We start from the raw sequence: 26,297 nt of genomic DNA on the forward strand, positions 1-26,297 counted from the left end.
AGCCTGTCATTTACTGCTTCTTGTGCTGTATCTTGCTTGACAGTAATAGCATTGCCCCTATCAACTTATGGCTCATATGTGCCTCTCATAGCTTTGAGCCTCCTTCTATTTATACTCTATCAAGACTATTATAAATATTTATGCATATTACATAAACATAATAAACATATATACATATATATAAACATATATATGTGTGTGTGTGTTACTGTAAAAAGCACTTGATCTTGTATTTATTGTCTCATTGCCTCTCTTGCTCTTTTTATGTTTCCTGTGGTTCCCATTAGAATATAGCTTTGTCTTTATTGCTGTTATGGTTATATAAATTTATCTTGCTCCAAGTGTCAGCCTGAAGGGACTCCTTTTCATATCCTGAACAAAGGAAGATGTTGCAAACTTGCCGAGCTGGCCTGGACCTCTGTTGACACAAGGCTAAACAGCTAGGTATAAAATTCTTGGGCTATGATTTCTCTTTGAAAGTGAAAACTGATGTAGAGAAGGAATCTGAGGCAAACATGATTCCTCTTCATTTGTAGGTGCCTGGTTTTCTTTGCCTGTGTTTCTGGAAGATTGTTTTTATTTATTCTTGGAATTAAAAAAAGAAGCTTGCTAGCATAGATCTGGATGTGGTATTCTCAGTTTGGTCTGCGATATAAGAAATCCTTTAATTTATACATTTATGTCTTCCAACTTAAAGCATACAAATGTAAGACAAATATACTATATTTTAAACTCTTTACATTGTATATAATATATTATATTTTATCACTTTACATTGTATATAATACAGCATATTTTTATTTATCTACTAGGTTTTTGTGCAACATTATGCTATGTATGTTATATTATATAGTTACATATATATGATAGAATATACGTCACATTATGTCTGCCTCTTACATAGTATCCATCTACAGCTCTGTCTCTCCTTTGGAATACCTGGCCATCTGCACCACCTTTTTATTCTCTAAATCCTTATTTGTTCTATTTTCTCTTGTGATTTCAATTCTTGCTCCTTGTCCTCTGCATGGTAGAACATCTCATTTTATTCTGTCTGTACTGTGTTTGTTCATTTGTTTGTGAGGCAGAATAACACTAGCCTTGAACTCCCGATCCTCTCTCCCCAGCATCCCTAGCGCTGATTGACTTATCCTATAGTCTTTTTACAGGCTCTATGCAAATTAACTTTTAGTATTTTCTGGTAATACAGCTGTATTATCCACAATCCTCACAGTAGGGCAAAGGGTCTCATTTCCTCACAACCCGGCCATTGTCTGACTTCTTTATTTGTCTTAGTATTTCAGAGATTTTGTTGGACTCTGCAGCCTTGGGTTGTGCTGTGGCAGACAGGCTGTACAGGCACATGCTGGCCATCCAGGACCTCGGCCGGCTTAAAGCCTTATCGACCAACACGTTTTTATTGTGTTATTGATATGTCTAGTTTCCTATCAATTTTTTATGGTCATATCCCTTTGTTCCCCACACTCATCTCAAGCTTTCTATTTCTGGGAGGGCATGCTTGTTATAAGGATTCTGTGTGTATTTTGAGTGTATTTGAGGATAGTGAGCAATGTTCTGAAGTTTTCTTCTTTATACTTTAGGTCATTTTCAAAAGTGGACTCTTCTCCAAAGAAGGAATTTGTCTCTTTCTGAAGCATCTTTTCAGAGGTATTTTTGGTATCCACCCTAAAGCAGGGCTATGCTTTCCAGATTCGGCTCATTAGGAAAGACAGCACATGGGGTCCTAGCTATTTGTTGTCATTTTACATTTTACCAAGGACTATTTCTTAGAAACCTGAAGGATAAGATTTGAGCAGTTTGGGGTACCTGATTGGTACTCATGCTGGTCTACAGTAGCTAGGTGACATCATTGTTTGCCCTTCATATCTAATTTTCTGTTACTCTGGATCAACATAGGATGTTAATCTCCCATCATGCACTGCTGCAAGGCTGCTTCTTTCCTGACCATAAAAATCCCATTTCCCAGGATGCACTGCGCTTATGGTACTCTCTCTCCAGCAGTTTTCTAGGAATTTATTATCTGTTTGAATTTAGAAGGACATGTGAGAATAAACGTTAAAAGCCATTCGGTTGCCTGGGTGATGGGCAGCTTGAGGTAGAGACACCATTTTCCAATTTCTTGACCATGTAAGAGGTTTCTAACTCAGATCACAGGAAAGGGAGGAAACTTCTGCTGATCTTCAGGGCAATTATTACTTTATGAGGTAAAGTTTAGGATTTCCTTAATCCAAACCCAACTACTTTGTAGTTAGTGATTTCTAATATCCAGAATGGCAACGGTCCTGAAGTCCCCCAACTGCAGTGACTGTGTACATCTGTGTGTGTGTGTATTTGTGTATGTATGTATGTGTATGTGTGTGTCTATATGTGTATGTATATCTCTGTGTGTGTCCTTTCCCGTGTCTTGATAGTTTCAAAGGAAAGTTGGAAAGTGTGCTGCTGGGATCTGTTTGCCAAATGCAGCCTCCCATCCCTTGCATCTCTTCCTAGCCCCCTACCTAAGTGTCTACCTGGCTGGAGCAATGGCAAATCCCCCTAAAATCACCATCATTGCTTCAGTTTAGCCAATTGTGTGCCACAAAGTGGCCACCTGAAAGCGAGGGCAAAGGGAAGGCAAGGCTTCATCCCCTGTGACCATGATGCTCGAGCCCACAATCAGCTGTAAGTGTAGACTCCACAGTGTCCCCAGATGTCTGTGCTGAGCGCTTCCCAGTGCCTCACCCAGCTGATCCTCAGGATAACTGTAGAGGTGGGCACTACTGTCACTCTCTCTACACTCGTGAGCTGGGAAATGGAGAGTTAGAGGCTCAGAATCTGCCAGGAAGCAGGTCAGTGTTTCCTCACCAGAGAGAGGCTGAGGAGGCTGGGGTGAAGACAGACTGGGGAGCCCTTGCTCAGGGTGGAGGTTGTGGTCTGGGGTGATTAGAATCTTCTAGCATTAAATAATGGTGATGATGTAACAATACTGAGTGTACTGAATGACATTGCATTTTCTCTTTAAAGTATTAATATGGAGGGTTTGTGCTATGTGAATTTTATTACAGTAAATAAAGAAAAAATCTGCCCATAATTGTGAAAGTTATGTGTGTTAGTTGCTTGGTTTATTGCCAGGAGCAACAACAAAATGAAACAAAATAATCCACAAAACAACCAACTAACAAACAAAAAAATAAAAACAAACAAAAAACTTGACCTAAGCAACTTAAGGAAGGGCGTTTTTATTTATTGCTGTTTTTACTTTAATTTGGGAAGGTGCCATAGGATGGGTGTGGAGGTCAGAAGGCAAATTCTAAGTCCCTGGAGTTGAAGCCAGGTCGCCAGGTTGGTGGCAAGCGCCTTTGGCCCCTGAGCCATCTTGCTGGCTTACAGTTCTAGGAAGTCCAGTCCATTCTGGAGAGGGAAGTGCTGCAGGTGTGCAGAAGTGCGTAGCCCTCGTGGATGATTGTGCGGAGTGATGTTGTTGGGCTTGTGGCAACTCTGTCAGCACTGGAGGAGCCTGGGCAATCTTTGCGTTGGATGGCTTTGATCCTCTCATTCTACACACCCACATCCTCTAGGGTGCTTAAAAGGAAAACTTGTTTGGCAGTGGGTGGATTGCTGAGTGGATGGGTGGAAACTCATGCCCCCTCCCACTCACTCTGGCAGCTAGTCATGATGGGAGCCGCCCAGGGAACTTTCTTAGACATATGCCTGACTCGGGATCGGTAAGTTCCTATGCATCACCTGAGGTGGCAGGTATTTTCCAAATGGTGGTGCTGTGGCTTTGTGGCCTGTGCTGTGGAAACAGCGCAAGGTCTGGCAGCAAGCTGTGGAGCTGGTCTTCTGATGCCATGTCTGGTTCTGGTTCTGCAGCCCGGCACAAAGCGCCGAGCCTTGAGCAGAGGCAGGCGATGATCTAGGGCTTGTCTGGAGATCTAGTGGAGCTTGGAGGAGACAGCATGTTCTAGGGCTTCTTGAAGGGGAGTTTATCTCTCAAGCAGAGAAGATCCCACGGCGGGTGTGGATCATTCTGGTAAACAGAGTGTTCTGGGAAGGAGGCTGGTTGTGTTCTCTCCAGTGGGAGCTATGCGGCCGTGGAATGCTTTTTGAGAACTTGGGGTCTGCCTGTGGAGCTGTTCCTTGCTTCAGCAGTGAGGCCCCACATGGAGACAGAAATGGAGAATGAGGAAACTTCAAGAATACTTAAGAAACCAGAAGACTGGGGGTTCCCTGCCTCCTGAGAGGCCAGAAGGGCGAAGCATCAGACTTGTGAAGTTGGTGCCTTTCTCATTTCTGAACTGATGGGTTGCACCAGCCATTTCAAAGGTTCCTGGCAACCACAGACTTGTGTTCCTCCCTCTGACAGCCAAAGAAAATGATAAAGGAGCTTGTGGTTTTGAGGGGGCGGGTGGTTTTCTTGATCTGATTTAGTTAGATGGTTGCCTTGTACCTCACTTCTCCGAGGATAAATACATCTCCCAACCTCACTGTCTTTATTAGATTCCAAGCCACTGACAAATGCTTGTCGGAGTGCAATTCCTTTTTCACCTGGTCTGGGGTGCCCGAACTGGGTTCTGCAGAGGTAAACCATTTCTAGGGGATGGGGTCAGCAGGGGTGGCCACAGTTGCTAAGCACTTGAGAGGCCACTTGCAGCCAGGTTGGTGGGGGGAGGCGTGCCGGAGGCTTGCTCTTTTCTCCGCTAGGTTTAATCTTTAGCGGTGGGTTTGCTGCGTGTGCCCGTAATGAAATGAGGGAGGTGTTTGTCGTCCTGGATCCCTTTCAGCCAAGCTGAATGCAACACAACTTTCTCAGGAAGCTTCTGACAAAACAGTGTTTGTGGCTGGTGCCAGGACACATACAAAGAAGCCGGGCGTGTGCGCTGGGAACTCAGGGCCACTTAGGGGCTGTGCCAGGTCGCGGCTGCCCTGGAGCCCAGGGGCAAGGCTGTTTGAACACTAAGTGCTTCGATTTCAATGTCGCGAGATTCATGTGGTGCAGAGTGGCTGCAAAGCGTCCCCAAGTTAATGAGGGGGAATGAATGTCTGGCTTGCTGGTGCATTCTGCTTGAAGCCAGGTTCCCACAGAGGCCTTTGGGGCGCCATGCACAGGTATTCAATCTGAGTCAGAGACAGACTGGGCTAGGGCCACCTGGGGAGCCATGTCCCTCCTGCCTGCTAATGGGGCTGTGTTCTGATCACCGAGAAGGGCTCAGCCACTCACCTTCACAGCCTTCCTCCCTATGCCCCACCCCCACCCCATGGGAACACAGAACAATTGGCAAGGGAGGCAGAAGAAGCACTGTTGTCTTTGTTTCCTCTTGAAGAAACTGAGGCTTGGGTGGTGGCAGCGGCTTGCCTTGGGGACTGTAGTGAGAGACTGGTAAGGCTGGACATTGCATTGAGATGCTCTGACTCCTTGGAGCTATTGTATGAAGAGGACTGGGCATGCTTTCTCGCTGCAAAAGCAGAGCAAGCCCATGAGGCAGCAGCTAGCGCATGCACAGGTTTGGATGAGGAGACTGAGCTCACAAGCCAAGTCACTTACACTTGGTTACACAGCATGCAGAACACAAATTTCATAGTGCAGGTGTAACTGACTTGGATACTTGGGTTTTATAGATGGCAAAACAGATGCTTGGCAAAAATGACGCGTCACCAGGGACAGGGACAGGGCTCAGAATTTTTGTTCTTAGAACATGGTTCTTCCTCTTATGTACCAGGATGCTTTGCAGGGAGAAAGCTGTGTGGGAAATGAGGACTCACAGGGCAGATTAAGAAGGGAATGAAATTTCCCCAGAAAATATGGTACAGTACCAATGCTTCATGCATGTTGATTCCTTCGGAAGATCCAATTCAATGGCAGGAAACAAAAAATATATATACTTTTTTTTAGTGCTAGGAATTGAACCCAGGGCCTCATCCATGTTAGGCGACTACTCCACCACTGAGCTATCTCCCCAGATCTACATTGTTTTTGAAAAAGAAGATTCTCAGGTTGCTAGCTAAAGGGACTCCATGGAAACCTCTGAACAACCCAGGCTATTGCCAAGGATACTGGTTGCTCTCCACAAACTGATGGGGAGACCCTATTACTGAAGAGAGCAGCTACATAACTCATCGAACATGGAGGAGTCAAGCTGGTGTCTACCTAGAGCCTTTACCCCATTGACGGATGTTCATGGCACTGGAAGATACGGTGAAGGTCCAGAGGAGCAAGGTAAAATCAACCCAGCCACACACCCTTTGACTGACAGTGGTGTCCTGCCTGTGAGATACGCTGGTGTAACAGTGACACAAAGCTTGTGGGAGTTACCCACCAATATCTGATTGGATTTAAGGCCCATTTCATGAGATGGAAGCCATCCTTAATATTGCTTTGGTGACCAACAACCTGAGACTAGATAGGCCAGGATCCTAAGGGAAATCTAAATACTACTGTTCTGTGAAAGAAAGAGACAAAGATTTCTGTGAGAGAAAGATTCCTAACAATATTCCTAACAATATTGATCCTCCCAGATCAATGTCATCTCAGCCATTATCAGAGAAGCATCCGTTCTCACCAGTAAGTAGATGATACCCGTAGCCATACAACGTGCCAACAGTGACAGACCCTGGAACACCCAGTTCTAAACGGATGTCTCCATCAAGTCTCTGCCTGAGGGACTAAGGAGACCCTGAAGAAGAGGAGGCACCAAAGAAGTAAGACCTTCCAAACACGGCAAGACCAACAGACATTTGAACTCACAGACAATGAGGCAACATGAACAAGGTCTGTGCAGGTCTAGGCCAGATGGGGGCTCGGTGCTAAGGGGTGACGTGGATACAGACCCCCATCCCTAACCTAGAAGTTAACATCAATTGATGACTATTCACAAAGGAAAAATGAGTTTTCTCCAATGGAGTCCCACTAGGAATACAGGTAACCTACAGACAGACCCATGCCCAGCAGCTGATGGCCTACACAAGAGGAACTCAATGACATCTTTTTGAGCATCTCATAATGCTTTGCCTGGGCATTTTTTTTTTTTCCCTTACAGGGCTTTTTCTTTTGTTAATTTGTTTCTTCTATTCCCTTTTTATTACTATTTTTAGATGCCTGTTTATAATCTAATGACAAAAAGAAAAGGTGTGAATTTGGGTAATAAGGGAATTGGAGAGGAGTTGGAGGTGGGGAACCATAATGAGAATATATTGTAATATATAGATTATATAGATATAAATATAATATATAAGTATATTGTATATATTATATAAGTATACATTATGTTTATATATACTTATATATAAGTATATACATATATATATATATTTGGTTTGACTTTGGTTTCTTTGAGACAAGGTCTCTCTTATGTAGCTCTGGTAGGTATAGACTAGAGCTCCCCTGAGCTCACTGCTCAGACAGTCTAACCATTTGGTGAGCTTCAGATTCAGTGAAAGACCCTATCTCAAAAAAAAAAAAAAAAGAAAAGAAAAAAAGACAGCTAGATTGAGGGAAACATCCAATATCAATCAACATCTGGCTCCGTAGGCGCCAGCATATAGATATGTATGTGTTTGTGCATGCACACTTACTGTCAAATAGAAACCTAAGTGCACAATATTTTAATGAATAAGAAGAAGAACAATTGGCCTGTCGCCTGCTTTAAGAAATAGCTTTAATTTATTTATAGACAGTAAGTAGCGAAGCAATTTAATTCCTGCTCTTTAAGAACTGTCCTACTACATGACATTCTGTGATTCTTAAAATTTCCTTCTCTTTCTCCAACATTTCGCCTTTGCTTTATGTAAATAAGACCACCAAACAAACAGAGCTTTCTCCAATTCTTTTAACTTTGTTTTAATAAAAAGAAAAGTGAGGACATGGAGAGCAGCAGTAGTGAGGCAGGGCGGGGCAGGGTGGCAGAAGGGCAGAGCTCACGGTTTTAGCTCAGACAGGCTGGGCCTGGCTGATGCCTTCTCAGTCACTTGCTCCAAGCTGCAAGGGGCTTCTGGGAGTCTCCTGAAGCAGGGTAGCATAGTCATGTCACGGGGCTATGATAAGAATTGCAACAACAGCAGCTTCGGCAGAGGGAGGATGTCCTCAGTAAATCCAGCTTCGAGATGAGAAGGTCCAAGAGTCACGTGAGGTGAGGTTAAGCACTGTCTCCTACCTCTGTGTAAAGCTACTGACCTCCCCCAGTCTTCCCCACCAGGCAGACATGGCTCCTCATCTGCCTTTCTAAATCCTAGCCTCGTGATGGATAAAAGGCTGGTTAATTACAAAAATAATAATGATTATAAGCCTCTTCTAATTGTGTACAATTAGAATGTATGTCTTTAATTTTCCCTTAAACTTCTGGTAAAGTGTTCTATTTCCCCTCACAGCTGTGCAGGTGACAAACTCTGGAAATTAACAAATTGCATTCGAAGCCTCTTAGCTCCCTCGACTCCTCTGCACCTTGCTCTTAGCCAATCTCTTTAGGGGTAACTGAATTCTTGTGTGATCACAGCTGGGAAGCCAATGCCTTTTAATTACCACACTGCAGAAATGGTGCCTCCTCCTGTCACTTCAGCACCTCTAATTAGTCAGTCCGCTGAAATCACATCCACAGGATGAGAGGTGTGGGAGAGGGGCTGCTCGATTCTCGTAGTAGGAAATGATGCAGGGTTCCTAGTCTCCAGGAGTGTACCTTGTTCTTTAGATGAGCTCCTACACATCCGAAAAAGCCCACTCTCAGACACCTCCTCCAGGGAGTCCTTCCTACTTCCCTGATGTTGCTACTACTCTTGCTGTAGGGCACTAAGCAGTGGTGGGCAGTCAGGCACACATTTCTCATGCCCTATGGGCTCTTTGAGGGTCTCCAGTGGAGGGGAGGAGAGGAGAGGGCGGGAAATACCTCTATACTTCCACTGGACAAAAACTCACACAGAGCAGAGCCACGGGGCAAGGAAGGCCATTCCTCTGAGGAAGAGGGGTTGGGCCTGGCTCTTTGACACCGTTTCAAAGCCTCACATTCTTACGAAGGAATAGTTCTGAAAAGGATGAGACACACTAATCCAGAATCCCCAGAAGGCCAGGGGTCAGCAGGCACTTCACAGTTCAGATCCCAGCAATACCTAGGCTCCTGAAAATGGTGCTGTCTAGGACCCAGGCTAGCCCTGTGAGCCCAGCACCTCCCGCAGGCAGGAGAGGTAGTCTCTACTGAAAAACTCCAAGCCACAGAGGCCTGCTTCTTGCCACTTCCCAGAGAGGGTGGTTGAATCAAGAGAAAGGATTCAAACACGTTCCAGAAACGGGGAGGTCGTTTTGTGGGCCTGGAACTGGATCCCCGCTGTACGGCTGTGTGTCAGCCTCCAGCCCACCGCCAGCTACCAGGCCTCAGCCTCCGCAGGGTGAGGTCACAGGGCCGGTCCTGCCCTAACTCTGCAGGGCTGAGATCAAGAGGGAGGTTGGATGGGCGGGTGTTTTATAGGGAAAAAGTCTTTGTGCTACAGAAGGAAGAAAGGGTTCTGAGGCCCACGGGGCTGCCAACCACCTGCCTGATGCTTCCATCTTCTCTACCCTGCGGGCCTCTTTTCTCACCCTCCCCCCTCTACATCTTCTACTTCCCCCAAAGGAGATGATGGGGTGCTGAATCCCTTATGAAGAAGCTTCCAGAACAGTGTTCCTCCCAAACTTCTAGGCCAGGACAAGGGTGTCCCTACCCTGGCCCGCCAAGTGGCTTTACCACATGACAGTGCAGCGTGCCCTTCTATCAAAAGATGCAGAACGAGACAGGCACACAAGCCAGGAGGTGTGTACTTTTCCCCTACCAAAGGTGGCTGTTCCGTCAACTTCACTCGTCCTGTGAGACCCCTGTGTGTGTGACTGTTTTCTCAAGCCCCGCACAGTCCTGAGACTTGACTGTATTACACCCTTCCTCTTTGTGCAGATCATGAATCAGCCAACCGCATTAGATTAAGAGGTGGTGCTCCCACCAACAGGAGGAGACACAGTCATTTCCTGGGTTAAAATAAAAACAAAGTGAGCTTCCTGACACGGCGTCTCACTAACCTGGCTTGGGTCATGGCACAGCCTTTTTATAAAAAGAAATTGCTTTGCCGGCTTTCTTTCACTCTGCTGGTGTTTCTTTGTAGGACACCAAGAATATTTCCAGTAACAATTAGTCCTCAGACATGTTGTCAAAGTGAATTCAGAGGGAGCAAATTTGTGTGTGTATGTGTGTGTATATATATATATACATGTATGTGTTTATGTGTGTGTATGTGTGTATATGTATGTGTATATGAGTGTGTCTGTGTGTGTACAAGTGTGTGAGTCTGTGTGTGTGTGTGTGTGTGTGTGTGTGTGTGTGCGTGTGTGTGTCTGTGTATGCATGCACGGGCATCCCAGAGCTGAAGCTAGAATCAATAAAAGATTTTCGGAGGAGCTTATTCAGATCAATGAGAAGAAGTATCTTTCAACAATAAAGGATTCAAGAAGGAATCAAACTCTAGCAAGGTACTGAGTTCCTTCCTGTGGGAGGTGGTCAAGGACATGGCAGAGATCATCTTCCAGGGTAGGAGAGCGAGCCCCCAAATCCACAGGAAGGAAGAACTCATTGGCTGCATTGTAGGTAGGCCAATGACAGGCACCCGCAATTCCAGGTGAACCCCAGGTTCAGCTTCATGTATTTAGGAACGTTTCCTCCTTTGCTTGCTTTTACAGTCTCATGTGTAAATGATACCCGTTTCCCATTCAAGACATTGAAATAAAATGATGAGTTAGCTCAATTGAAAATGATACACAAGTGAATAACACAAGTGGCATATTTTGGAAAAATTGAAAAAGTGACTTGTGACGAGGGCTGGGAAGCCCAGGGTTCCAGTCTCATGGAGGGGTGTGACCAGAACGCAGGGACCTCAGAAATGAAAATCCTCTACACATCAAATCTTAATGTGAAGCTAAACAATTATAGAGTGAGCCTGGCTTTTACCTCTGCAGTGGAAATGGGCACTATAGAAGAACCTGGAAGAAAGAGCAGGTCTCTCCAGAAAAAGGCAGTGATAGAAATGGCAGATGTGGCCTAAGGAACAGGGCTGCCAGTTTCAGCAATATGTGGACCTTCTCCTTCTAAGTAAACCCCTTATCTCAATCAAATCTAACCGTGAGTCCTCTCTTCTCTCTGCTGACCCTAAAGAACTGTTAGGACTCCAAGCACAGTAAATAGGCTTGAGCTTAGGACCAGCAGTGGGCTGCATGTCTGCTGAGGGAAGAAGGTTACTTCCTTAAGAGTGAGCATGCCACAATCAACTAGTTATGTCTGCATCGGTACAGAAAGGGAAAACAATGCCACAGGTTCCATTCATCTAGTGACATCTTGGGCTTATCCTACTCTTCATTTTATATTGTCAAGACCAGAAAGAAGGACCTGGCCTGACTCAACCCCAAGTTCGTGGCTAGGCTGGACATCTACATTCATCTCCGTGTGGCCTGCTAAAAGCCGAAGCAGAATGTCACCCACGGCAGATTATGTAATTTCACATAATCCTTGTCAAACATGATTACCCACAGCATCGGCCAGAGCACACACAGCCAGGCTGAGCACCACCTGATCCAGTGTACCACACTGGCTGCAGGTGAATGCCCTGGAATGGCAGGAATGCAAACAAAATGCACTGCGGTAGGATTGTGTAGGTGTCACTTGACAGCCACGCTCCCAGAGACTCACTCTGGCTGGGGGCTCCTGACTGCTGATGGAAACGAAAAACAAGAACCACCGCGCCATGTTACAAAGCAAGCGTTTCCTTCAGTGTTCACTGAGATGAACAGAGTTGAACTGAATTTGATTGTTTTTTTTTCTGTTTGTTCCTCCCTCATTCCGGGTCCTGGTTTCCTCGCTGTTCAGAGGAGGAGCCCACACAGGGTAGTTTTAATTTCAAATCCAAGGCTTCATGATTTTATAATTAACACTTGTGTTTAATTTACAAAGCAAAGAGAAATTCTTTCTTTACGCCTCGACAAAATGTAAACGGCTGGACAAGAGACGGAAGTGCCAGAAGGGCCTTCCACCAGCCTGATCGCGAAGACATGTCTTTACCCTAATTGTTTTATATCCCCATTTACACATCAGCCCTTTACTTTCTTCTCTTCTCAGTCAAGTGCGCACATTAGTTTTCTCCTCTGCTCAACAAAGCTTTATATTTTAGAGGGAGCATAGCTATGTTTCCCTTTGACCCGGAAGCCCCACTTCTAAGAAGTACACTGGTTCACAAATGGCCAGAGTTATTCCAGAAGCCTGGAGCCAGCCCAGGAGTCCATCTTCAGGGCCTGGCTGTGCGGGCTCTGGTGCAGCCACGCCAGGAAGTGCTATGCATCCCTGGGAAGAATAAAGGGTGGCGTCCTACAGTGAACCAACTCTGAGCTGGGAAGAAGGCAATGAGGGGAAAGCCAGAGCGGGGCAGCATGCTGTCTAGAGAGCGTGCCCTTTCTCAGAAGAAGGAAGAGAAAGGGATAAACACACATCTGCAGCAAAGAAACACTGGAAAGATAAATATTAACCTTTTTTTTAATAAAAGGTCAGCTATACGGACGACACAGATAGCATGGAAGGAACCTGGGTAAGAGCCAGCAGCTCGTTCTGTGCCTTTCTGTGTGATTTTGACTCTGGAATCACACAAAAGTTGTGTATATGTCAAAATGTGAAATGGTTCACCTGGAAGAAGTTGCTCATTCCCTGGAATCTGAAAATGAAACAAAGCAACCCGGAAGCAGATGAGCACTGACGTGATCACAGAGTCTGTCTGGCACAGGTGTACGGGAGCCGTTTTTGGTTCTGAAGTAGCCTACAGACATCAGGACACCTCACTCCTGGAGTACTGAGTGATATTCTCTTGGACCACTGCAGTTCTTCACCACATGTATGAGAAGGATTGATAAATTTGTTATCACTTAGCATGCGATCCACATGTCAGTTTCTGTAATTCCCCCAGATTCCCTTGTTTCAAAATCCAGGATGTGAGCTCCATTCACGATGCTCACTGGCGTTTTGCATGCTTCTGTCTAAAACACTCTCCTGCCTTCTCATGGATCCTGTTGTTTTCCATGACATCAGTTGCTTTGGTGAATACAGGCCCGGTGAGTTGTGGAATGTCTCTTATGCTCAGTTTTGACACTTTTATTACATTGTAAAGTTCTATCTTCAAGCTCAGCTCACTGGAGAAACCCTTAAGTGTAGTGAAGCTGAGAAGCAAGGGGAGCCAGCCCACGCTGCAGGTTGGCTCCAAAATATTTCCCACTCGGAAGAATCAGGGCTCCTTGAAGAAATAAAATTATATTTATTTATTTTTAATTACAGAACTGCAAGACATCTTTTAGGGAGTGTGGTAAGAGTGCTTGGTTATCAAGGCCCTGGGTGTTCTCTCTCTCTCTCTCTCTCTCTCTCTCTCTCACACACACACACACCTGTCTCTGCTCCTGTCTGTATGCCTCTTTGTCTTTCTCATGCACACACGAATGAACCCACGCACGTGTGTGTGTGTGTGCGCGCACACACACACACACACACACACAGGAAGAAGGAAGGTGGGGGAGGAGTTGCAGATTAAAGAAGACTGAAGTGTCAAAACAGGACTCCGGCTCTTGGAGTGGATCCTTGATTCCCCTCTTCACCTATAAATAAACGGCAATGCAGACATTTTGGGGACAAGAGGGAAATCAGAATATAGACCATCTCTTATGTAATGCTACTGGCACTGAGTTGTTTTGGTCGTGACGAGCCTATTATTATTATGTAAGAGAATACAACCACTCTGAGGAGATTCCTGCTACTGTACTGGGGTGAAACATTATGTCTTCAAACTGCTGTCCAGTGCATCCTCAAAAAACAAGTGGCTATATGTGAATGAGCATGGGGGGTGATAGAGTGTGTGTGTGTGTTTGTGTGTGCATTCACTTGCATACATGTGATACAAGGGAAAGGGGAAAAGGCAGATGGAGCAAGATTGGCAAGTGCAAACAGCCGGGGAGAAGGGTAAAGGATATTTGATGTCCCCTGTACTTTTGGGGAGGAGAATTTGGGAGAGATGTGAGTAACGCAGCACACTGTCCACAGTGAAGATGTCTGCCATAGGCAAAGAGGATGCAGTCACCACACTTTTACTAACCGACGAGCCCCTAATGCTACCGAAAAAAAATCCTAAAGCAAAACGTGGAAGCTCCTGGGAGAGTAGCCAGATACAGGGCACCCGGCTTCGCAGAGGGAGATGATGCCACCAGCAGGATGAGCAGTTGAACTAGGATGCTGCTGGTGGGGACAGGATATGGGCCCTCCCATCAGTTACTCAGGGACAGCTGGGTGCTTCAGAAGACACTGAAGACAGGCAGGGTGACCCCCTCCCCCAACATGCACCCAGCCCACACACCGTATTCCCAGACCATGGGATGGGACATCCCGCCTGAGAACTTGGGGAAAGTGGAGAAAACTGTGTTTCTATTCCCAGGTAGGCACGATTTCTAAGTATCTAACCCTCAATCTAAAGAGGATTGCTTTTCTCAAGCAGAGCCCTTCTTGCTACACGAGGCTCAGCCCCTTATGGAAATACTAAATAATTTAAGACTGTTTTTTTTTGTTTGTTTTGTTTTGTTTTTTTTTTTGTTTTTGTAAACTGATTCAAAGCAAAAGCCGTCTGTATAATTCACAAATAATGCAGGCTATGTGCTCCTAAAACAACCAGCTCATTTATTACCATACCTCTGGAGTGGAGCCACGAGTGCGAACCTGGGCAGGCCTCAGTTCACCAACAGCTACCTCTTCTAGCCTTGGAATCTGAAAGGGTCGTCTGTTTATACACAACTCACTGGGTGGTAAACAAGTTTAAGAGGGATGTGTACGCGTGTGCATGGCTTCGTGTGTGGGCGTGTGCGCCTGTGGGCATGTTTGTATGTGTCTCTGTGTGTATGTACGCATGTGTGTGTCCCTGTGTGTGTGCATCTGTGTGTATGTTTGTACTGCCTGTGCCTTTGTGTGCCTGTGTATGCTTGAATGTACCTGTGTGCTGCTGTTTATATGTGCACTTCTGTATGTGTGCTCGTGTGTTCCTATGTGTATATCCCCGTGTGCATGTATGCACCTGTCTGTGTGTGCTTCTGTGTGCTTGTGCCCCTGCGTATGTGTGTGTCTCTGTGTATACTTACATGTCTCTGCCTGTGGCCTGTGTGTGATGTTTCACCCCAATACTGCAATACAAGAGCAGGAATCCCCTACGAATGTGTTCTCTTGCATAACAATAGGGTCCTCACCACGAAGACATATGTGTGTGTGCCCCGCCTCTCCCCACCTCTCTCTCTGACATGAATCATGAACGACTTCCAACAAGAACCTCTTTCATATAGAGTCCTGGGCTAGCCTTGGTCCTCAATGGAAAGCTCTAGCTATGCAGGCTGCAAAGAAGCAGGGTCTCCCGTGTCACGGCCCCTGGGAACACAGTCGGCAGTCACAGCACTGCATCATACTCGCGCCATCTGGAACAGCCTAACCAGAACCATCTTCCCGCCCCATCCCGCCTCCTCATGCTGTGAGTGTTAGAGGAGCCTGTGGCGTGGACAGTAGCCAGCGGCTGCCAGCAGTGACTCCGGAGCTGTGTAGGGCTCCTTTGGGAGATTATCCAGCCCCTCTGTGCCTCAGTTTTCTCATCTGTGAAGTGAGGAGGGTAATAGTGTGTACTTCATAGACTCGGCACATGAGGAAGAGGAAGGAGCTCACCCAGTGTCAGGAGCCAAGCTTGGGCAAAGACATGATGATGGAGGGATGTGGATTCTGTGAGAGGCCGAGGCTGGGACCAGCTAAGCAACCTGCCCAGGCCACCATACCAAACACAAGTATCTGGCTCCTCACCTCAGCTATCTGCCTCAGGGAAGCCTGATACGCCCGGGTCTCACCTGCTCGTTCCCTAGAGGGGCTTCCTTTTTTCCCTCCTTCCCCACTCAGCACACACTATAGTGGCACCAACAACCAGCCGCCACTCCTGCACTGTAAGTAGCTCGGAGTGATTTATTTATTTACAATGAATTATTTACACCCTTTAGACTTCCAGAAAGCAATGGAGGTGATGGTAGGGAAAGACACATCAGCAATGAGGCCACTGCAAGTTACACACTGGGAGATGCTGTTATGTCCGATGCCGAGGTCTTGAATTAAAAATGGGGGTCAGAACCTTGAATCGCATCTTCAGTCAGATTGACAGGGCAGATACGGGCTGGGAACAGCCATGCCCTGCAAAGCATCCCGATACTTCCTTAGCTGCCTTCTAACACCCCGTGGGCTTGCCCCGCCTTCCTGGCAGGCTCTCTGCAGACAGTATTGTTCCGAGTCACCTTCATGGTTTCTGATAGTTCGTTTTTCTTCACACGACTTCGAATCTGGAGACAAGTGGAGACCTATAAATCCTCAAGAATTTCCCCAGCCAGGCCCAGCTGGCATTTCGGATCACATGCACATCAACAGGACATTGTGGGGGCTCACGGTCTGTAGAGGGCGGCTGCGTGTGGCACCTTCCCTGTCCTTGAGTCCTCTCCCATTGCCCCTGAGGAAGGGTGGGTGGTTTTGCACCAACGGGCTCAGTGAGGCTCTGGGGGACTCTGAGATAGTCAGAGGCACAGCTCTCTCAAGCTCCTGTTTCAGACCTCTGTTCTCGCTGCTGAACCTGACTGTCACGTTTTTTGTCTCTGTGGAGAGACAGGTTTCATGTGGTGAGCTGGTCCGGGACAGCCTGGAAGGGAACACTGTAGGTGCTGTATCTACTGAGTGACAGGATAAAAAGAACTGAATCAGCATGAGCCAATGAGTGAGTGAATGACTGAATGAGTGAATGAATGAGAATGTGCGTGAATGACTGAATGAGTGAGTAAATGAATCCTCAAGTGAAGCAGGGAGAGGACCATCCCCTCCAGCTCCTCACTCCCTCCACCAAATGCATGGTGGTTTCTATTCTAAAGAGCAGTGCTCCCAAAGGCCCACCCACGCAAAGCTGCGGCACGAGCTCTCTGCTCTAACCTCACATACGTGCCTGGGTGGGGCTCTGTCCAGCTGCGGGCCATGGCGTAGAAGGACTTTTACGAAGGAGGAGATCCAAAAGTTATAGCCAGGTCTGTTGGGGTGCCACAGTGCCATGGGGGATGCAGAACTGGGGACTGTGATGACAGGTCCCTGAGTAGATAGGCCTTGGGGGTGGGGGGAGGAGAGGGAGAGCACACTACAGCTGAGAGATGGGAGGAACCCAGTAAGTCACCAGAAAACTCCAGAGAAGTCAGAAAAGTTTCCATGGAATGAATCCAATTCAAAGGCAGTTCTCACAAGGAAAAGGAGACAGAAAGTCTGCCTCGCAAGGACCTGCTTGAGTGCGCAGCAAGACATTCTGGGTAGCCCAAGTTAAAGGGCAAATGAGTAGGAGGGGCACACCCCATCCAGTGCTGTCTTTCTTTACCCCGGGCTCTCCCCACCATGCCCTTTACCTCTCCAACTCAAAGTTCTTCAGGCCCGGGTCCACAGCAATCCGTCTGCTAGCACAACCGCTGGCAGGGGTCCTGCCTAGAGACAACTCCCCTATTTCTTTGCCATTAAAACTGGCTTAGAATTCCTCCCAAGAGCATTCAAGCCAAAAGTTGCTGCCCATTTCCTTACCCCATGTGTGGTATTCGCCCAGCTGGCTCATGCAGATGGACTTTATTGCACCTGACATTGCCAGTGAAGACTTTCAAAAGTCCCCACATTCCTGGAATCTGTCCCACGCCTCCCCGCTGCTTGGCCTGCAAAGCAGTCCTCTAATATTAATATGGGGTCTCTTCCATGCCTCCCCTTCTGCTTGGCCTGCAGAGCCTGCCTCTAATATTAATATTGTTCATTCTTTCCCCCCTCCTTTTGTTTTTAATGACTCCAGAAGCATCTCATAGATTATTAATGTTCTAAATGGCCTCTCTGGAGACGAGAGCCAAGAAGCCTCCAACCGCTCTGGATCATTGGCCTCTGTTCTATTTCTTAGACAGCAGCAGCCACAGCAGGAGCGATGCTTCGGTGCCTAATCATACTGCCACCCTAAACGCTTTCCAGCCCACTGCGCCCTCTGTGGCAAGGGCATGACAGCCAAAGGAGTTGGGCTATGTCGCAGGCTTTGACTCTGGGGGCGGTGAGGCCGAAGTGTGAACTTTGAGTGTCTAGCTGCAGAGTTCCCACCCATCCTCAAGCCTTTTGCTCCAGAGATCTGCAGGGCCAAGGAAAACAAGCCTTGCAGCCCATGCAGAGCAGAGAGTGATTTCAAAACTCCCAACAGATGCCATCAGATGTCTGCTTTGACTGGAGTTGCCAGGGCCGTCGGAACAGCAGCTCCCATTTCATCATTCATAAAAATGCTTTCACTTGGCAAAAGAAAGAGAAGCCCTCATTCACTCTTACTCCAGCTGCAAGAAACACAAGTCAGGCTTGCAATTCTCATTTTACAGCAAAGGGAGTCTGAGAGATGAGACAAAGTTACCTAGCAAACCTCAGGGAGCCAAGGGATGGTACTCTAATGGGGAGAAGCTGGCTGAGGCAGTGCCCTCCCTACGCAGCCAATGACAGCTAAGTCCCTCCCAGCCCTGCCATCCTGTGAACCCACCTCAAATTCTACAACGCACAAGCTCAGTAGGAGGTGTTTGATTTCTCAGGCAACCTGCCGTTTAGTAAAATAATCATGCGAGGAAATCAAATCAAATAAAAAAATTCCTATTCCTAGGAAGCAAATGGCACCAATTGACAGTTCACCAACTGACAGATGCTGGAACTCGTCAAACAACAAAGGGTTGGTTTTAAAGATGTTCAATGATTTTCTTTTCTTTCTTTCTTTCTTTCTTTCTTTCTTTCTTTCTTTCTTTCTTTCTTTCTTTCTTTCTTTCTTTCTTTTAATATATATCAAAACCAAGCAAGATTTCAACTTTGGATAAATAGTTTCATGAATGTACTGGATCTTTACTGGTAACAGGTCTGCAACTCTGCCTTCCCCCATTGGAATGGCCCCAGTGCCTCTACCCAGTCCAATCTTGGAGAAGGAGCTTACCCCAAAAGATAGCTCCTATGGAGGCCAGATCTTTCCTGGCCAAGAAGCTCCTCAGAGGCATGCCAAGGCTGGCCAGGAGAAAGGGTAGGCTGCAGGGATACTTTGGGGGTGCCAGGAGAAAGGCATCTAACAGTCAATAATTTATCATGGAGCCTTTTAAAGGACAAGCTCCGTGGGATGCAGTTCTTAGGGATCTGGTGTTTGCAGTTCTCATGAGCCGCCCTTTAGCCCGACAGGAATCTGACCTTATTTTCATCCTCTTCACTACAGTGGCTTGCAATCACTACTGCAGCAGCTGCTTGCAAGCTGCAGCAGCCTTTGGCCTGCTCCTGAGAGGTGGGGAAGTCTGTTCTGCCACCTTTGCCAGGCTCTGCCTCCATTTTTTGATGAAGCTACACAACCTTCCTCTTCCCTGCCCTGCTTCCAATTCTTCTGCCTCTTCCTAGCCCAGGTTCCAGATGGACAGACAAGGCTGGTGTGGGTGGGCAGGATGGGGGAATGGATCATTGTCAGCAGAGGTGCAGGTGGGATCCTAGGATGAGCTCTGAGGGTCTGCTCAGGTGAACTGGATGATTAAAACAGGGTGAGTCAGATGGAGATGGCCGTAGCAGAGCCAAAGCCCACTTTAGGTGTCCTTTGCATCTGACTGGCATCTGGTTGATGGTTCTTGAGTCATCTGAGTCATTTGGATAACCTGCCTTCTGATCTGAGAGTGTGAGCTTTGCAGGGCATCAGTGTCAGGCTGTGCCAGGTCTGCAGCAGTGTGAAAGGCTCTGACCCCTGGTGGATACAGATCAGCGGGGGACAAAGAGCAGTGACTGCTTAGGAAGGGACGCATTAGGAAGAGAGAGCGGAGTGGGGAAGCTGTCCCAGAGGAAGGGGCTTCAGAGATGTGCTAAGTCAGGTGAGCAAGGTCCTGCTGGGCAAAAGGGCCCTGGAGGCCGAGGAAGCAGCATGTACTGAGGCCAGCAACATGAAAAAGCAGAAGGCAGGCTGGGGAAACGTCCTCACCACACCCCACAGTGGGGTGCTGCCTTGGTGACACGGGTCAATGTGCTAACCGGAGTTTCTTACAATTGCCCTTGTGTCCCCCTCCCCACACCTATGTAGCAACAGGAGTCCCAGAGATGAGTAGTCCTAGTGAACACCTGGCCACTGTCTGCAGGGACAGAGTGACCAGCCGTAACCTGAGCTGCTGGCACTGGGCCGGCCCAGGGGAAAAGTGGGTCACTGAGGGAACAATGAATCCTCGAACCTGCTCCTGCACAGACTGGAACCCCAGAGTTTGCTCCCTTAAAACAAGCCTGTCACCAGCCAAGTAAACAAGTCCAGTAAACTGATTGTTTCCCTGGTGTGCGCTGTCGTGGAAATGCACTTTGGATTGTCATCGGGACTGAAGGAGGAGGTAGATGGTCACGTCTCTCCCGGGGAAGAAACTATGCTTTCACAGCCACCTGCAGGTGTTGGAAACCTATCTCCTCTAACTTCAGCATGCCTCCTGCCGGTCACACCTGTATCACTGTGAGATTCCCAGACAGCCATGCAGCTCCGGAGATGCCCCCCACCCCAGCCTCCCCTGCATTTCCAACACGCTCCCTTCTTTGATGTCCAGCTCCTTTCTGGTTGTGCCCTAGTTGGTCTCTCCCTGTGATGCCCAGATTAGAGCCCCGTATCCTCCCCAGGATCTCCTGGAATGGGAGAGGAATAACGTTGCCCTTTCCTGGTCCTTACCCTGAGGTGTGGGAACTTAGGCTCCCAGTGGCTGAGTGACTCAGATCAGGACAAACAGGGTGTCAGCCTCCCCCTAGCAGGCCCGATTCAAGGAACACAGCAAAAGGCAAAAGTTAAAATTAACTTGTTTCAGCATCAGCGTGAGTTTTCACCCCGGTGACATACGAATCCCTATTTTTGAGGCCGAGGAAACAGGAACAGCCTATTCGCATTCCAGCATTCCGGTGGGTCTCTGTCCAGCAAGTATCCCCACACCCTCAAGGGCCAGTCAGAGCTCCTCATGCAGCCCACAGCCTAGAGCCCATTTCTGAAATAAGTTAAGGCATTCAAACCCTCCAGCAGCTATAGACCCACCCACTCTTTGGGGGTGAGCTCAGCTTCCAGAGAGGGGTGGAGGCAGCTTGGGAGAAGCATAGTTTGTATTATAACAAATGGGTGTACAGTTCCTGTGAGTGAAGGAGGGAGGCAGATTTCCAGGGTGCCAGGCCACTCCCACCAGCATCCAAATCTGCCTTCCTTCCCACATTCAGACTCTGCAAGGCTACAGGGCAAGGGCTCCCTTGGGCTTAGTCTACCATTTTGCCTCCCAAAGCGTCAGAGCACCCAGATCTGCCCAGCACCGCCCAGTTTCCAGGTCTCAAGGTCCCTTCACCATCGTATCCCACTGCATCCCTTGATCTGGCCCTGGGTTCTGGAAGGAACCACCAGGAGGGAACTTCACTTGAGTTCCCCCAAGAAGCTGGTCACAGATGCACAGCACGTCTGCAGAGGGAGCGGGAGACAGAACCAGCCTGCACACCCCACACAGCCCTGTGGCAAAGGCCACAGTGACCATGGCTCTCCATGGAGGCTTTGTTCTTCAGCCTGTCTGGCATCGGATCTATGTTTATGGAGTCTCCTGCGATCAAGAATGATCCAGAGAAGGCAAGGGACTGGGCCAAGGCCTTGCAACAGCTGGGGACACCTTGAGAATTTAAATCCAGACTCACACACACCCTGCCCTGTGCTGTGGGACACTTGAGCCATGTGACTGGGGTTGGGGAGGGGAGCAAGGGTAAGGCTGAAACATGACCAAACCCCCAAAATCTCATCTTGAGACCAGCAGGAGTAAGCAACTCCCGTTCTGTGTTCTGTTCTGGGCCTTCAACCCTCACCTCTGCCATGCTTGAGGTGGTCACATAGCCTGGTGGTCAGGTTTCAGGGTAAAACTTCCTGTTTCCTTATAAGGACTGACACCTAGACTTCCTCTCCATGTAAATGAAGCATTCCCAGCCCCTCAGCCCAGCCAATAATGTACTCACACCCCGAAAACCTCTAGGTTTTCTTCCCCAAGGTTTATACAGCCCTTATACCCCACAATAAAAGAGAGCTGTTTCGCTGAAAACCATCTCAGAGAAGCTATTTTTCTGCATGCTGTCCATTTCCCCACCTCTCGCACTCACAGTACCAGACCGAGATCCTTCTAACTCACCTGCCTGGCTAAGGTTCATTCCTTCAAGTCCAGCTTCAGTGCACAACAGTGCCTGGACTCCTGAGGGAAGAATGGACCCCGGGCCAGTACTGTGCTGGCTCCCTTGGAGGCTGTGAGGTTTGCTGCTTTCCAGCCCCTGTCTCCCGCTGCACAGGCCCACACCCAGTGTTGCCTGCTCCAGCTGCTCGAAGAATCCCCACTGCCCAAGCCCCGCCCACGTTCCCACCCCTAATATTGCTTTCTCCCAGCAGTGCTGTTTTCTAGCCCCACATCTGTCTGCCACCCTCTCCCGCCTCAGCAGTGACTGTGTCACCTGCCAGGAAAGCTCACTTGAGCCAGGCTCAGTGGGCCAGCGGTCCTGCACCGTACCTCTGCCACGGCTTATACCTCATCTCCTCTCTCAGAAGCTTGGACTCTGTCTGCTGTACCCAAGGCATGCAGACCTAGCCTCAGGGAAAGTTCCTGTGAGTGACTGGTTACTGTCCTGACTGCTCAGCCCCAGCCCTCTAGCCCCACAGCCCCGACTTTTGTCCTCAGACACGCAGACTTTTCCTCATTACCCGACGCCTGTCTGAATTCACCATCCCGTTCACTGACAGAGATAGACTTCACCCAGCGGTACTTCAGGTCTCAGATCCAGTGTTACTATCTCCCAGAGGCCTTTGCTCTGTGCCCACAGAGTCACTATTTAATCCCACATCCCTGCTTATTTTGAGCACAGCCCTGTCTTCTTACAACAGTCTCATTGCAAGGGCCAGACTAGCTGAACTTAAATCCGGCCCTTCTGCATATTAGCTGTGAATCTTTAGGTAAGCTCTAGAGCCCCTGTGTGGCCTAGTTTCCTTATATATAAAATGGGGATGATATCAGACTGGTAATAACGACCGAATTAATGGACAATAGTGCTCCAACAGTGCCTGGTGCGTGGCAGGAAGCAGGGACAATCTTTAGGAACGCTGTTTCTTCCTTGTTTACCTGAGGGCAGGTGCAGTCTGAGGACGGTGCTATCTGAGGGGGTCATTGTGAGGGTGGTGCTATCTCTCTGAGGCACAGTGCTGTCTGGGGGCAGTGCTGTGGAGTAGGTAACAAGGACAGAGGATCATCTGCACAGGTGAGTTGAAAGAATTTTATGGGCCTGAAAGTCTGGCTAGGAGTCATGGAGGAGCACTGAGGCCTCAGACACGGGAGATGATAGCACGTACAGTTTAAGGACCCTGAGTATGTTCAGTGGAAGAACAGGCCATGGGGCAGGCCAGCAATTAGAGCAGTGGGTGGCAGCGCATTTAGGAACCAGATTACCCAAGGCCCATTCCCACTAAGCAGCTCACAGGCAGTTCCACTGTGGGTGGGGTTGGGGACTCCGTCCTTACCTGTACCAGATTCCAGCCTTGGAGGGACTCAGCGATGATAGATGTGACAGACGGACAGACGCCTCCAAACACCATCAAATGGTTCGGCCCATACTTTATTGCATCATAGAAGGCTTTCAATCCCTTTGCATTGTCACACTGGGGAGAAACACAGAAAGAGCAAGGCTCGAATTAGACACAGGATTTCCTCACACAAAAACCACATAGCAGGGTCACACAGCCAACCTACCATCATGGGAAACCCTTAGACCCGTTTGCTTGGGGTGGGGCTGCTCCACACAGCCCCAAGCCCAGGCCCTGAACTTAGGGGAGTTTTGGTACCACATCCCAGACCCTCTCTAAGCACTCTCAAAACCCAGGCCCTCAGCCTTCTTTGCACTCAGAGAGGAAAGCCACACCCCCAAGCCTCCTTTACATTTTAAAAAAGATGAGAGCACACTCCGGAAAACAGACAAGGACAAGTGTGTCAGGAAGTGAAGAAACCGCAAGCTCTGTACAATATTCGTGGTGACTTAAGAAAACAGTATGCCCACCCTAAAAAGCCAGCTAACAATCTCCATATGGTACAATAACTCTACTTCCAGATGGAAACCCCAAAGAGTGAGAGCAAGGACCCCATAGACAGAGCAGTACCAGTCACAACAGCCCAAAGGTAGAAACACCCCAAAGTCCATCAACAAATGAAGGAACAAGCAAACTTTTGTATGAACATACAGGGGAATATTATTCAGCCTTAAAAAGAAAAGAAATTGTGATGCATGATGCAGCCAAATTAATAGTAGAAAGCAGGAAAAGAAGGTTTACTGGATGTAGCCACACTGGAAAGAGAGAGGGACAGCGTAAATGCATTTAGTGTCACAAGACACCAGAAGGGTGTTTAAGATGGTAACTTGGTGTGACGTACACATGTCCCAGTAGTGGGGTAGCAGGTGGGGGGAGAGAAGATGGCGCACATCTCAAGAGAAGAATTCAACGGCAAATACTTGCCACTCCACGGTTAGCCCAGAGCTGGTTCCTGAGGGCACAGCTCTGCCCAAGGAAGCACACCCGGGTACTCCGTGACGGGAGTGACGGGAGGAAATGAGTGGCAGGGATCCTCACTGCTCACTTTTCCACCTCTCCCTCCCAGCCAGTGGCCAGCTCCCCGTGAACAGAGGGCCTGCTGCTTCCCAGCCTGGAGCTCAGCAAAGCCCGCCACCACAGCTGCCTTAGTGTCCTCTCAGAAACTCATTCTTCTCGCCTGGCTGCCTTCCCTGCTCTGAAAGGTGAGAGATCCAGCAGAATGCAAATCTCTAAAGAAGGAAAGAAAAAACAAAAAACAAGACAAAACAAAACAAAACCCTCCCCCCATGACAGTGGACCCTATGCACAGGGCTTAAGAGCACTGGCTCTTTCAGAGGGTCAGGGCTCAGTTCCCAGCACCCACACAGCAGCTCACAACCATCTGTAACTCCAGTTTCAGTGAATCCAGCACTGTCGTCTGGCCTCCACATGGTGCACAGATATACATGCAAACAAAATACTCATATACCTAAAATTTCTTTTAGATTTTTTTTAAAGCTAGAACATTTGTAGACAAGAACATCATTGAAAACTGGTGAGCGGTACCAGCTGTTGAGACCTGTAAAGATCTGGGTTGCAGCTTGACTGGCCAGCATCCATCCCTCTAGCCAGATGACCCTCCAGTGGGGCAGTCAGAAACACTCAGGTTCCAGCGAAGGATCACAGAACCACTTCTGTATATTCACAAGGATGGGCTAATGTTCTTACCCTCTTCACGGTGAAAGCCCTGCTCTCAGGAAGCCTGACTTTTCTCTCTCTTCTCCTCCCCAGCCCCCTCCAGCTCCTTTAACTCCCTAAAATCAAAAGTATTGCCTTCCTGCCTCTGTGTTAATGTGCTGCCTTCCTGCCTCTGAGTTAATGTGTTTGCTGCTTCCTTTGCCAGAAACACACTTTCAACTCACCTGACAACTGGGCCTCAGACCAACGGTACCCAGCCCCAGTCACTGTCTAAGCAGGCATGTCCAGTAGGTGACCGAGGCCCTGCACAGCCCCCGATAGCTATGAATGAAGCCTAACATTAAATCACAGGCTTACTTAAAACATTATAAGATTCCTTTGTGATTTGGGGGAGGGGAGGGTTCTTGAGTGTGAACTTTCAGATGATATCATGTTGCTATATCAAAGACTGACCTCTACAAAACACATCATTTTATTTCTTTGTCTGTCTGTCTGCTGATCAGAGGCCATGGACTGACTCATCATTTGCTTCCCTGCAATCCGCTCATGGCTACAGTCTGGGGAGCCCATGACTTTCCCTACGGCTTCCTGTTTGCACATCTTTCTCCTTTTTTTTTTTGTTCCAGTGGTGGGGATTATACCCAGGCTTCACACATGCTAGGTAGGCGCTATACCACTGAGCTACACCATGCACCTCTTTTAGCTTTTGCTTTTAGCCAGGGTCTCCCTAAGTTTCCCCGGGCTGGCTGTGAAACAGTCCTCCTGCTTCAACCTCCTGAGAAGAGAAACTGGGATGATGGGCTGGTTCCACCCCATCCAGCCTGCCTCCCACTGTCTGTCCACTGTCCTGCATTGTCTTTCTTCCCACTTTCCACATTGTCCCCGTAAGTGGCCATTATAGGGACAGGAGAAGGTGTTTTGCATCTGTCCTGGGACTT

At 48.1% G+C, this 26,297-nt stretch overlaps 1 protein-coding gene across 1 annotated transcript in view; it reads right to left on the reverse strand.

Annotated features, from left to right (window-relative positions):
- Gabbr2 (gamma-aminobutyric acid type B receptor subunit 2) overlaps nt 1-26,297 on the reverse strand; it is a 325,955-nt gene that overhangs the window by 185,611 nt on the left and 114,047 nt on the right. Inside the window, exon 2 of the mRNA XM_060379878.1 lies at nt 23,620-23,757. Within this exon, the coding sequence (XP_060235861.1) occupies nt 23,620-23,757 (138 nt within the window). The remainder of the gene's footprint in view (nt 1-23,619; nt 23,758-26,297) is intronic.

Source organism: Meriones unguiculatus, chromosome 3, assembly GCF_030254825.1.
Source record: "Meriones unguiculatus strain TT.TT164.6M chromosome 3, Bangor_MerUng_6.1, whole genome shotgun sequence".
In the NCBI taxonomy this organism is placed as follows: domain Eukaryota; kingdom Metazoa; phylum Chordata; class Mammalia; order Rodentia; family Muridae; genus Meriones; species Meriones unguiculatus.